Source organism: Squalius cephalus (genome assembly GCF_949319135.1).
Source record: "Squalius cephalus genome assembly, chromosome: 5".
Classification (NCBI taxonomy): Eukaryota; Metazoa; Chordata; class Actinopteri; order Cypriniformes; family Leuciscidae; genus Squalius; species Squalius cephalus.
Genome location: NC_137126.1, coordinates 35,450,174 through 35,464,468, shown reverse-complemented (window position 1 = coordinate 35,464,468; position 14,295 = coordinate 35,450,174). Strand labels below are relative to the sequence as shown.

The following is a 14,295-nucleotide window of genomic DNA, read 5'->3' as shown; positions in this document are numbered from 1 at the left end:
ATTTGTGAAAATTGTATTGAATTTAGACTAGGAAAATTTCCTTCATCACACATAAAAATGAATGAGAAACATGAGAACAAAGAAGGAAAGCCACTGAAATTGCATGTAGTCCAAAAACACACTTTTACAACCCAAATATTTTTACATTATTTAGATCATTCAAGTTTTAGGTCAGAATCACATTTCCTTCATCCTGTGCATTCTATTTTTAGATTTCATCAAAGTTCAGTCAGTTCATTCATGGCCACGGTAATAAATTAGTTGGATTTAATCTTCTCAAGATCTATTTCCATTCTGTATTTCCAAAAAGTGTTATGAAATGTAAATTTAGATAAATTAAAAAAGCAATTCTTCTAAAAACAAGTCCTACATATCATTCATTTTCTTTTGACTGTATTAATGATATCTTTAGGCATATAGAAATGTGATTTGCTGCATTTAGGCAGTCATAATAAACACTGAATCAGTAAAATACCCTGAGATTCCAAACAAAAAACACAAAAATGCAAGTAATCTCAAAATAATTATTTATTCAATCATAATGTGCGTTACTATAAATCAAAAACAAAACATTTTTCATGTTTTTCATTTGCAGACTGATTTAAACGCATTCTCAATATTTAAATACTTCATACCAGAGTTCAGCTTGACAGAATAACAAGGAATAATTCTTACAGCAATAACAGCTAAGATGGACGGGGAAAATGACCTGTCACTCCCTGCTACAGCACTGTGATAGAAAATAGCATGCAAGTACTCCAGACAATGTACCCAACCTCATAGTGCACAATAAAAACACGGATACATTTTTTTGTTTTTTTGTTTTTTTTTTTTACTACAAATGTACAAAGTGAATAATACACTTTTTAGTTAATTTTAAACAGTTTTCATGGAACCACCAAAACGTTAAATGCCAATGTGCTAGAAATTCTCTATTCTCTATTTATCTCATGCCAACTCTACTAAGCGTACTTCAATACCTGTTTGAAAGGTGACATGATTCATTACATCATGTTTCTGATTGGTTCTTCATAATTCAGGAAACCCTTTGTTACTAGGTAAAGGCAAATCTGGATTTCTTGATTACTTCACCTCGTTACTCAAAGTCATGGGTTTATATATTTAGATATATAATATTATTCCTATTAGATGTAATATTATTATTATTAGATATATATTCCCCTTTTGTTTTACTCAAACATGATTAAGACACACTTTGGCCCAAGTGTCTTTTTTGGTAGTTTTCAAAAGCATGTTAATCCTGAAGCAAAATTAAATGTTAGTTCTGATTAATTAAAAAAATATATATAACACCAAAAAACACATTCTGGCCTGCAAGTATTATATGACTAATAAACAGGATACATTTCTAACATAAAAAAACACATGCAACAACTAATATTTAGAGCAGTTTAAAATGTCTAAATGCTGAATATAAATGTGAAATCCATAGTCTTGCCTGAATGTGTGCTAATGTTTTTTATTATTATTAATATTGCAAGTTGCAATCAGTGAGCTATTAAAAACAGCTATTAAAAAGATATGATGATACAATGATATTTTAGTCATAGGGGACAGCTAATATATAAATACAGTGTATACGTGTAATATACTATGCCTATACACTATATTGATGGTTTCTCTAAGAATCACCCCCTATAAAGCAATTTAAAATAACATAGGCCTACATTTAGCTGCTGAATAAACACCTCAGCCACGACCATTCTCTCCTGTACCCCATGCAATTTGGGTTTCGCCAGTACCACTCCACAGAGACGGCAAACTGTGCCTTCATAGAAACAGTGAAATCCTTGCTTGATAATACCACCTGTGTTGGTGCAGTCTTTTTGGATTTGAAGAAGGCGTTCGATACAGTAGATCATCGAACCCTTCTGTCTAAACTGACTCACTTCAACTTTGCAGAAGATGCGCTAGCTTGGTTTCAATCTTACTTGTCCAATAGAAGACAGTCTGTGAGTGTTGGTGGCACTATGTCGTCTTACCTTGAATGTCCAGCAGGGGTACCACAAGGTTCTATTTTGGGACCAGTATTGTTTTCTGTATATATAAATGATTTGCCAAATGTTAGTCAAAAAGTCCATTTCCAAATGTATGCTGATGATGCGGTTATTTTTACACCTGCTAAAAGCACAGAGGAAGCATCATCCATCCTCACATCAGCACTAGAGAATATACAGCATTGGCTGTACATCCTGCCTATTATTGAACAAAAAGAAAACTGTTGCTATGATGTTCACAATAAAATCAATAAAACTGGAGCGGTCCAATGTGTTCCTGAACTTGACATTGTAGAAGAGTTCAAGTACCTCGGGGTCACACTGGACCCAACACTCTCATTTAAAAAACACATCAAACATACAGCAAACACAATCAAATTCAATCTACATAACTTTAAACAAATCAGACCATCAATGACAATTACTTCTGCTAAAATGTTCCGACATTAAATTAGATTTTCACACATAGATTACTGCATCACAACCTGGTCACTAACTGGAGACACAATTTTAAAACCCATAGAAATGTTATTCAAAAAATCTATAAAAAATATTTGATCAAAAGCCACTGTCATTCCATCAGTGTAATGTTTTGGAAAAAAACAATATGCTCAATTTTTGAAAATGTGTTCATTTTCAAAATCGCTGTTTAATTTATAAAGTTTTTTACAGACTAGCCCCACGTCCACTTTCTACATACATTAAACCAAGGACTGACAGAGGTCTTTGCACTAGAGCCTCACTTAGAGGAGACCTAGAGATCCCACACAGAAAAACAACCTTTGGACAAACTGTTCTGTCTATCAGAGGAAGTCATTTTTGGAACAGCCTCCCAACAAACATTAGAGAATGTCCCACTTACTGCACATTTAAAAAGCATCTTAAACAGTTTCTTAAAAGTTCCCATGCAGTTATGTCCTCATTTTGACTCATTTTATTGCTGTAATGTAATTTCTCTGAATGCGTGTCAATGTGTTCTTGACTGATACTGTATACTGTCATATTATTCTTTTGTGTTGTATATTGTCATATTATTCTTTTGTGTTGTTGTCTTCCTGCCTCAGGACTACAGATGAAAATAGCATTTATGCTATAATCTGGCTTATTTACAGTCTTTACAGGAGTGTAAGATAGTTCATATGTACGGCACTGATGTGATAGGATGTTGGTATGTTTATATATGTTTATGTTTGTACAATGATGTTTTTATAGGTCTGGTGAGACCAAAGAAAATTTTCCAGCCTTGGCTGGACAATAAAGTGGTATTCTATACTATTCTATTCTATTCTATTCTATTCTATTCTATTCTATTCTATTCTATTCTATATGTGCACTGTCCCGAATAAATAAACAAATAAATAAATGTAAAATATCAAACATTTTTTAAACAAATTTCATAAAAAAAAGTGGATAATGCTGCAAAGTTTCAAATTAGTCCGGTTTATCAATATAATATAAATATAATAGTATAGTATTGTAAGTATTTTATTTAACTAAGTACATTGAATTAAGGCAAGCATTTTTTTAAATGCACCTCTTCATTACGCTGTTGTGCCTTTGAACGTCGCTGTATTACCCTTTATCAGTCTTGACGTGGTTTTTTGAGCCCCTCGTTCGCCGTACATTGGCATTGTGGGTAAAGTAGTCATCTGAAAATTGCGACACCTTGTAACGCATTCTTATCCAATCGACAAATAACTACAATTACAGTGAGGCGCGAGGAACGGGTTTAGTAACAGTGCCTTATCTTAAAGCAACAACCACGGTTGAGTGAGGTTGGAAGCAGGGAGTAGCAGGACTTGAGGTATGTAATTATTAATGCGGTTATTATTTGCTTGTTAAACATAAACAATTTACGGATATGTCCAGCAGAACTCTGAATAATCTCTTTAACTCAATTACAAGCAGTAAGGAATTTGCTTCTCTGGCGCCAGCAATCTTTTCAAGGATTTGGTGGACTCTATGGCTGTCTCAAAACCGAGTGAGCTGCCTACCTAGACAGCATTTTGGGAAATCTCTGCCGCGTTCGAATGTTTTCCCAAAATGCTGTCTAAAAAGGCAGCTCAATCGGTTTCGAAACAAAACCTATGTTAGCTTCATTGCTAGTTAACGGAATTGCTACCTGGGAACTGAGACAGTCATTCAGCTCATATTTAGAACGAACCAGAAAAGATGCAAACTATGTTTGATTGTTCAAAAGATACCGTGAGATCAATGAAGGTCGCCTGTATGACACTTTAGTTTGTAATGCAAATGAGTGTCATAAAGGCATCCGGATATTCACCTGCCTGAGCTGTTGATGTCGTCAACATCAGTAACAGTCTTTCATGTGCTGATGCTTGTAATCTATATCCTAAAGTAAGGTTTAGATTTTCTGATTGATATGCTTGAAAACCTTGTAGGCCGACAGTCTAGACAGCATTGTAGTAGTCATCATACCAAAGCTCATTTGTGGGCTACAACTTATCAGTATTGCTTTCCAGCCATGTTTTAAGGCAGCATCATGTGGCAGTCATGTGCAGAATTCCAGTACAGCTTAAGTTTTTATAGTTCACTGCAGCATAGACACTCCGGCTGCAGGATATGACTCTGGACTAGAAGTGCTCTTTGTTACAAAATCAATGGGCCAAAAGGGCAAGTGGAAATAAGCTCTAAAAACCCTGAGTTTGACATTACCATTTGTGCATGAACATTGGCTGCTCAAGTAAACATGATATCAAACTCGATTATCTCCTTTCTTAAAGTCAGCATGGAATGGAAATTCTCCCTATTTTCTAATAGCAAACTATTGATCTTATTGTGAATGATTCATTCATGCATGTGTTCCTTTTTTTAATTTTTTTTATTTGACCTCGTAATTTTAAATCAAAATGTCATAACCTGATCTTCCAGTGAAACGACAGACACCTCTCTATGCGGCACTTCCGGCGGCATCTCCAGCAGCAGCCAGGGACTTTTCCGCCAGCTGCCGCTGTTTATAACACCTGCCGCTGACCACAGTGACCAGTTACACAATTCAGCGTAATATTGTTACTGTAAAAACTACATTTGAAAAAAGAAATAGCATTATATCTAGGATCTATAGCCTATTTATATGTATGAAGCAGCCTATGCACGATTTATCATTAACAGATTGGATCGTGACAAGGACACGACCTTATTCCTAATGAATCCGCTGTCTATTAAACCTTTTAATCACGATCACATCCGAATATTTAAACATGCTTTCGCGCGCTGCCAGAGAAAACATCGCTCATGTAAACTATATGTCTGAAACAACTTCACAAACAGTGTGTTGAACTTCAACCTCAATGTAGCCTATTGCAATTTCTGAGTCGCAAACATCAAATAATAACAAAAGTGCTGGGGTAAAAAGTTTATAGTCCGGATATGAACACTGATATTGCGGCATCCGCGATCAAAAATGAGTAAATGACGCCAAATAAAGATAGTCTATTACATTGTTACACCAGTAGGTGGCGTTCAGTGAGTGTTGAAATGTATTTGATATTGGCCTATTATTGAATCATTCAGACTCAGTAAGAGATTCGTTCAAAAATGATGGAAGAAAGTCTTTATTTATTAATTTCAGACGATTTTTTTACATATGCTAATGAATTCGTTTATCATTTATAACCTTTTAGACATTTTTTTAGACTAATTTATAAAATAAAAAAAATTCAAGATTATCCAGATTCATAAATTAAGCTTAAAAGAGTGGCCTGTATAATATATCTGCCAGCACCGTTTCTAATATTAAAATATTCAATCTTACAGACTAGGTGAAGCAAGGATTTGGGACAATATAATGCAGTAGGCTATTCTGAAATGTTTTCTTATTTTAAATATTATGTATATTATGTATTATGTATAATATTATTATACAATATTATGAGTTGCTACAACATAGGCTACAGTAAGCATTAATGTAGGTCCCCTATAATGGTCATGCTTTAAAGGGGTGGTATAATGCCCTTTTCAAAAGTCTCTGATGTTCCCAGAGTGTGTATGTGGAGTTTTAGCTCAAAATACCCCACATATATTTTTATATAGCATGTTAAAATTTTCACTTTTTGAGGGTGAGCAAAAACGCACCGTTTTTGTGTCTGTCCCTTTAAATGCAAATGAGCTGCTGCTCCCAGCACAGGGGGCGGAGCTACAACAGCTTGTGTCCTTTTACCTCACACAGACATGCACTGAAAATTTCAAAAACGTTTAGCCTTTTATGTTCAAACTAGAGTCAGACAATGATGGAGAGACTCAAGAAGAAGTGACAACATGTAGAAGCAACAGGACATTTCTGAATGATTAGTTGATGATTTTATGTACCTTATGTGTAGTTATCTTCTAGTCATTGATTAGCATATTCTGTCATGATAATCTATAAATCACGTTCCCGGGGGAGGGGTTTATGTACATTTTAGGGTTAGTGATGTCGCTAACCCAGGAGGAAGCTTGTGTAGTCCCTACCAGCCATTTGTTGTAGTCCTTAAAAAGCTATTTCTTTAAAAGAAAACATCTTCCTTTTCTTTGAACTTTGAGCGTTGTAACTTTGCAGATGTTGTTTATGCTTAAACAGCAACACTACACACTAACTAAAGTTAGAAAAGTGAAATCATGATCAACCACCCCTTTAAACACTGAGAATAGCATTTGAAATCTACTATTTTATACACTGCATTAAATAAAAAAAAAATCAGCCTACATGTAGAATACGTGCTTTATTACTTTCATCTGCGCTGAAACATAACTGTGATAATGATTCAGAAGTTGTCATCATCACACACGTCACTTGATTGACTGGCAGCTGGCTGAGATATTCTGTGGCTTCTGGAGATGCCACTGGAAGTGGCGGTGCAAGATGCTGCTGTACCGGCAGGTGCCAGTCCCTGGCTGCTGGAGATGCCGCCGGAAGTGCCACATTTGCGCTAGCCCTTACTGTCATTTAGTCTGCTTAAACCCACCTCTTTCTTACAATCCACTGCAAGCTCACAATCAGATCTGCCATCCTTCCAATCAACAACCAGATTGAACCAAACCCCCGCTCTGCAGTTGTTGTTTTTTTATTACTTTTTTTATTATTTGTTGCACTCACAATAAAAGATCTGTGGCTACTTCATTTCATCACAAATTTAATGCACATTTCTGGTCTTATTGTTAATGATTTAATGCTACACATTATTCCATTGTTTTAGTAATATTTAACCTAATCAAATTGTAATAACTTGCTTCACCCTGAAAGTTATTTGCTTTACAGCTGATATCAGCCTATAGTCTCTCTCTGCAAAATGTCACGTTATAGAAGTGAAACGAATTGCGAATTCTGACATGTCTTTTAAAGTTGTCTGTTAAGGTGTTTTATTTTACTGAAAGAACTGATCATTTGATCTAAGTCTCTCTCCTATATTTACCTGCTTTGTTTCCAAAAACACTGCTTTAGGCCTGGATTTGGCAGCCGGAAAGAAGGGGCAAGCGTGGCATCCCTCTCCTCCTCTCATGTCCCCTCCCTGTGTGTCCTTGCATGTCAGTGCCCCCTCGTCATCCCCCCCTTGTCTCACCCCTCCAGTCCACTGTGTTCCTCCCCCTCATGCTTGGGACAGACTGGCCTCACCGTCAGACCAATGACTGCCTGGATCATACTGCCTGTCAGCCTGGCTGCCTTCTCTATCACTGGGATATGGATAGTGTGAGTTTAATATGATGTCACCCTTAAAAGATGTTCGTTATTGTTTGTCACATCAAATAGTTTCTAAAAGTTGACATCAGAGCAAACATAAATTGCAAACATATACAATAATATAGTGATGTTTTGCTCTGTCCTCAGATACGCTATGGCTGTAATGAACCACCATGTTTGCCCTGTCGAAAACTGGTAAGTTGGGCTTATTTCGGTCAGTTTATTTAGAGTATTTGATGTTTGTCATTTGATCGTCAATGCTATTATTTTAAAGGTCGTACAATGTGACATGCACAGAGGAAACAGCCAAGCCGGGCTTCCAGAAAACATGCTGCACCATTCAAGACATCCCCCTCATCAGGTTGCCTTTATTTTGAGCTCTTCCTCTTTATTTCGAGTCTGCATTTATTTTCAGTGTGATCTAACAATGTCTTTGTCTTCACTTTGATTCAGTAAATGTGGATCTTACCCTCCCGAGAGCTGTCTGTTCAGTCTCATTGGTAATGTGGGAGCTTTTATGGGTAAGGCCGCTTGTTCTCATATTTTCACACGTTCTACACCAGCAGTGACATATCGAATAACAGAGAACAAAGCATGAATGGAAGCATTCAGCACACTTGCATTTAATGCTTTTTGAGTCCCAGTGGCAGAGGTGCCGCAAAGACGGGTCCCTGCATGAGAGGACACGCTACTTATTGCATCATAACGAATGAATGTTTTCCTGTGTCGGTTCATTTGTGGTTTATTGAGATGTTGATATGATTAGGGGTTTGATTGTCCTTATCTTGTTGAAGGTTGGCTGTCATCTGCTTCTATTTGTGTTGTTGTGATATGAACACACTTTTACACAACACACCACAACACGTAAGATATCAAGACCTTTCTAAATAGAAGTTAAAAACCATAAGAATTGTGTGGGCAAGTACAGCTAAAAAGTCATATAAAATCTAAATTAAGTGGTTCCCAAAAAGTATTTGGATACTAAAATGTATAAATGGCTTTAGTATTATATGACAAGTTTCATTGATTTTAAATATATAGCACACATTTTAAAGCACCATTTATAGCACCGTTTTAAAGTTTGAGGTTAGGAAGATTTTTGACGTTTTTTGAAAGACGTCTCTACAATGCTGTGTTTATTTGATTAAAAATTCAGTAAAAACTAAATTATTATGATTTAAAATAACTGTTTTCTGTTTTGGTAGATTTTTAAACAGTCTTCAACACATTATCTTTTCTACAGTCAAAACATGATCCTTCTGAAATCATTCTTATATGTTGGTTTGGTGTTTAAGAAACATTTCTTAACATTTTTTCAGGATTTTTTGATGAATAGAAAGCTCAAAAGAACAGCATTTATTTTAAATAGAAATTTTCTGTAACGTTATAAATATGGCTTCTTTTGATCAATGTAATATGTCATTGCTGAATAAAAGTAGTGGACTATCAGTAAAGTTCTAGCATCATTTGTTCGTAGTTGCTACTACTTGGTTTGATATTTCTAATGCAATGAGGTTTTTAATATCCTAATAGTATAAAAAATATATATTGAAAATATTGGCAGAGCAAAGAAAAGAAAACTATGCTCTACTACACTATGGAAGAAATATAAACAAAATAAAATGTGAAGTGATCTGAGTGTTTCTGTTTTCTTTGTATTGAAGTGGCGTTGGTGTGTTTGCTACGGTACGCTCAGATCATCGAGCACCGGAACCATTGCTGGCTCAACACCAGCGGACTTGTGTCTGGATGTACTAATGCTGTAGGACTAGTCATGGTGGGCAACTTCCAGGTCAGTCACACAATTCTGCCTAAACACTGTTTGGTTGACACATTTATCTCATAGCAGACTGATAATAGAACATTATTAAACCTTGACTTTATTGTCATGCCCCAGTCACTTACCAAAAATGGTATTGTGCTTTTGTTCATCTGTTAGTGCTTTATGAGAAGATATTAAGGGCTGACTCTTCACCTTCAGTCTTTTCATGGGCCGTACATTCACTGCATCAGACGGATGCATTGATCAGCATCAGAGTGTTTCAGAGAGGCTTATGTTCTCAAAGTGATTAGTATTGATCAATGCATGCAACAGTCGCATTCTTCAAAATGGATTTTAGAGGGCATTTCAGTCCCTCATCTTTAACAGCACTTCCATCCATATGCTGAGTGTGCAATAGGCAAGTTTCTTGTTGCAGAAAGACATATCAGACATGTCAATGTTTTTCTGTCCACCAAGTTAGATGTCACACAAGTGTGTCTGGTTTTAAGTTTCAATGTCCTGGTCTTTTATTTCCAATGCTTTGATTTATTATTATTTGAATAACACTGCACTGCTTTTCGACTAGGTGGACCATGCAAAAACACTTCACTATGTAGGTGCAGGTGCCGCCTTCCCAGCGGGCATTCTGTTCGTGTGTTTGCAATGTTTGCTGACCTACCGGGTGGCTGTCACCTCTCTGGACTACTGGATGGCTCACGTGCGTGTAGCACTGGCTACTGGTGCTCTCATCACACTGGTTCTTAGTATCCTTCCTTGTTGAGTGTGACTGGAAAATGATGAATACGTGTGTGTTCATAATTTGTCTTGAGATGGATTGCTTTAACTTGTTTGTCTTGTTTATTTAGACCGTATTACCTGTGTAATTTGAGAGCTGTTGTCATTTCTTCATTCTCATGTCATTCCAAACCTGACATGTTTCTGAGGAATTGTACTGGTTGCTCTATTCCATGCAATGAGTGCATGTTGGGGATAGTTGGCTTTTAAAGGGATAGTTCACCAAAAATTTCAATTCTGGCATTTACTCACCCTCATGTCGTTCTTTATCTCTATGACTCTCTGTCTTCTGTGGAACGTAAAAGAAGATATTTTGAGAAATGGCTGTGTTTTTTTGTATGTGTAATGGAAGTCAGTGGTAACCAAAACTGTTTGGGTACCAACATTCTTCAAAACATCTTTTGTGTCCTGCAGAAGAAAGAAGGAAAGGTTTGGTGAGTAAATGAGAATTAGAATTTTTGGGAGAACTATCCCTTTAAGCTTCAAAAAGGACACAAAGGCATCATAAAGCTATCATAAAAGTGCTCTATATGATTTGTGCAATATGTTCAAAGAATTCTAAAGTCATACAATTGCTTTGTGTGAGGAACAGACATATATGAAGTTATGTACTTACTGACAATATTTTCCTCCAGAGAGCTCTGTGAGTCAGTGAGTTGAACTCGAGGAACAGATGAGTGAAAAGTCTAGTTTTATGAAATGATTCAGCAGAAAAGATCCCACTCAAGAGAATGTTTGTTTCACCTAATTTTTAATAATATCATAACTCGATCTTCAGGTGAAATGACAGACTTCCCTCTTGTCAAGTATGCTGGACTTTTTCAATCATTCCATCTGCTTAAACTCCGCCCCTTTCATATAATCGCAAGCTTGCATTCATATCTGCCTCCATCCTATCAACAAGAGGATAGAACCAAGACCCCGCCCTACTTTTTTTTTCTTTTTCGATAATCTTTTGCACTTAGATGTATGTAATAATACGGAAGAAAATATCTATCGCTACTTTCTTGTCCTGTTCCTCACACAGAGCTATTATAGCCTCAGAAGATTTGCAGTATAGTGCACAAGTTATATGAACTAGTTTTATGATATATTTATAGTTTGCAAGATTCTCATTCAAATACAGCTTTTGTGTTCTTCAAATAAGTTAAACAGGAATGCAACAACATGAGGGGGAGTAAATGATGACAGAAATGCCATTTTTGAACTATACCATTTAGCATCAGTCGTTTTAAATAATTCACGCCACAATCAGGGCAAGGAGAGCTGTGCTTTTATCTGTCTGTCCTCCTGCTGAGGTTCTGGTCACGATCATTAAGCCCCTGACTCGTATTATAGTGGAGGTGTAATCTAATTGCTTCAGTGTAAATGTCGGCATGGAGACGGATGATCCCAGCTGGAGTCTCCCGGCCTTCCTGCTTTATTGCTACTGTGTTCGTCAATGATTTATGAATAGTTTTTTCCCCAACCGGAGGAAAAAGGGGGGCTAAAGGGTTGTTGGGTAATGTAACTGAGAGCAGCTAATTAACCAGTGTCTCCATAAATAATCCATGGCTTTCCACACTAAAGTCAATTCCATCGAGACCAGCTGTGCCTTCAGCTCACACAAATATAAGCTTGAAACAGTTTGAATCCTTGATGGTCCCTCTCAGGTGGAATATTCTTCATCCACGAGAGCTTTGTTTTACAACATGCGGCGGCCATCTGTGAGTGGGTCTTCACCGTAATCATCCTCGTGTTCTACGGGACTTTCACCTACGAGTTCGGCACGGTCACAACCGAGACCATGTTGGCCGGCCTCCAGCGGAACCTCTCGCACGGGCCCGGTGTCATGATCGGAGACGACATCCAAACAGGCGCCCTGGGAAGCAGCAAGGGTTTGAAATCTCCGGGAGGAAGCAGCACCTCCACTCATCTGAACTGCACTCATGAGAACATCGCAATGCTTTAAATGCATCGGAACACACGCAGTCACATACTGGCAGATGGGATGCCTCACGACGGTGCTCTCTACATTAAAGACCACGCTTGGGCCGAGATTAAAGTGATTCAGAGGAACCGTCCAGTCTGAGTCGAGGCAGGTTAAGAGTTGATCGGGTTTACATGTGTGACTGTTGTATATTGAGTTTTGTCTAGATTTGTCTTTTTTTCCATCTTGTTTTTGCCTTGCGAGAAGCTTCTGTTGAGTTGTTTGTGGATGAGAATGAGCATTTTTCTAAAGATAAAGACAGAAGGGGGATTTTAGCTCCACTTTAAGGTTTAAGGTTATTGGAAGCACAGATCCAATGGTTTTTCATGTTACTTTGCTGTCGCTTGAACTGTTCCACTGGGTGATGGGGTCAATTTTTACTGTACTTGCACAAATGTTTCAGGGTTCTCTCTTTTAGAGCTTGCTTCTGTTTGCCCACCCTTACTGTTGCAAATGGATGATTTGCACGTAACACAACGAATGAACTTGTAGTTTTAAGTTCTTTTCACTTTTATTTGGGATTGCAGACTATCAGAAACCGAGTATTATTATCATTTTTGAAATCGTGAATGTCTAAGGTATGGATCGAATTATAGCCATTTGAGTACCTATTATTTTGGAATTAGTAGAAAAATACATTTAAATTCTAATCGAATTTGTTAAATTAAGTCGTATTCACCCATTTTTGTAATGGTGGCCTTTTTAATGATGCTGTGGGTAGGATCAATGTTTTGTCATGCTGGGTTGCTTTTGTCCTGTTTATTTTCTTACGGGATGGTTTTTGTTTTTCATTTCGAGCAGGAGTAAGTAATGTAAGGTGACACCAGCTCTAACCTTGCCTTCCTGATCAGTTGAAAAGTTGTAGATTAAGTATATTCGCATTGACTGTACGTTTTATATATACAGTATATATATTTTTTAAATAATATTTCTTTATATATTTTTTTTCTCTGTCAAAGGTCATGAAAACCACTCCAAAAATGCCACATCCATTCAGCGTTTTACATTGTGATTTTGCTTACATATCTTTGCTGATTGTTTTGCGTAGTTTTGTGATCCACACTGACATAACTAATCAAACTGGTGTGAAAAGTGATATTTTACGTTATCAGCACATCGGTTTTTGTTTTTCTCCGCTGCCAAAGGATTAATTTTATTTAGCTAAATATCTACCATATGCCTTTGATTCATTTAACTTTTTTTTTTTTGTGTTTGTTTGTGTATTAGGACACATAGCCACTGAGAAAATGACAGTACTGCAATATTATCACCTTTTGAAGCGATTATATGAATGACATTGACTGGTCTCCAGGCTGGAACCTAGGAAACCGTGTTTGAACTTTCTGAGGGTTGAGTGGTTATGGTGGCCTTAACGTTACTGTCGTATTTGTTTGATATTTCCAATTCAGACTGTCAATCAAATGGTCTGAATTGTTTTTAATGTAACTCCAGATTTATTGTGATTTAATGTTTAAATTTCACACAGAAATGTGCCAGTTACTGTCTCTGTTTGTTTGCTGCCCTTCAATGGGACAGACAAGTTTCATGCCAATGATTAGACTGTAAATTTAGAGGTGGTCTCTAGGCATCATACATGTTTATCTCTGTTGACTCTTCTATTATTGGAGAGCTATTTGAAATATTGTTTCTCGCTCTTCGCATGCAAGGGAAGATTCACAGGGCTGCACTGTACAACTGAAACCATCCATAAAATATCATTTTGAAGGGTTTTTTTTTTTTTTTTTTTTTCATTGCCATCTCCACAATTTATTATTTGGTCATTACACAATACACTCAACTCAAACCAAACTGCAGTTATATAACGGGTCAAATGTAATTTAAACAAAAACAAAAGGGAATAAAATCTTGGGGAATATAAAGCATGTTTAAATGAGCTTATAAACCTTAAGTCAATGTTGATGTCATTTTTCATTGCCTTTTTTTTTTTTGCCATATCATTTGGTATAAATTACATGCAATATTTGTCAATGCATATAGTGCATATTATATTATCTGAATAATAGGTTAGTCATTTATAGGTCACCTAAGAGCAAAAGGTTGTGTAAGAATCGTT

General features: G+C 36.6%; 1 protein-coding gene across 1 annotated transcript; it reads left to right on the top strand.

The window, feature by feature from the left end:
* Positions 1-3,743: 3,743 nt before the first annotated feature.
* tmem150aa (transmembrane protein 150Aa) lies at positions 3,744-12,850 on the top strand. The gene is made up of 8 exons (XM_079872854.1): positions 3,744-3,822; positions 7,459-7,704; positions 7,843-7,890; positions 7,970-8,056; positions 8,149-8,216; positions 9,360-9,487; positions 10,044-10,221; positions 11,905-12,850. The coding sequence occupies exons 2-8, from the start codon at positions 7,640-7,642 to the stop codon at positions 12,201-12,203; spliced, it is 873 nt and encodes a 290-aa protein (XP_079728980.1). The 5' UTR covers positions 3,744-3,822; positions 7,459-7,639; the 3' UTR covers positions 12,204-12,850.
* The last annotated feature ends 1,445 nt before the right edge of the window (positions 12,851-14,295 follow it).

Coding starts and splice junctions, on each gene's coding strand:
- tmem150aa (XM_079872854.1), top strand. CDS start 7,640: ATGACTGCCTGGATCATACTGCCTGTCAGCCTGGCTGCCTTCTCTATC. Junction 7,891..7,969: donor GTTTGCCCTGTCGAAAACTG/GTAAGTTGGGCT, acceptor ATTATTTTAAAG/GTCGTACAATGTGACATGCA. Junction 8,217..9,359: donor TAATGTGGGAGCTTTTATGG/GTAAGGCCGCTT, acceptor TTTGTATTGAAG/TGGCGTTGGTGTGTTTGCTA.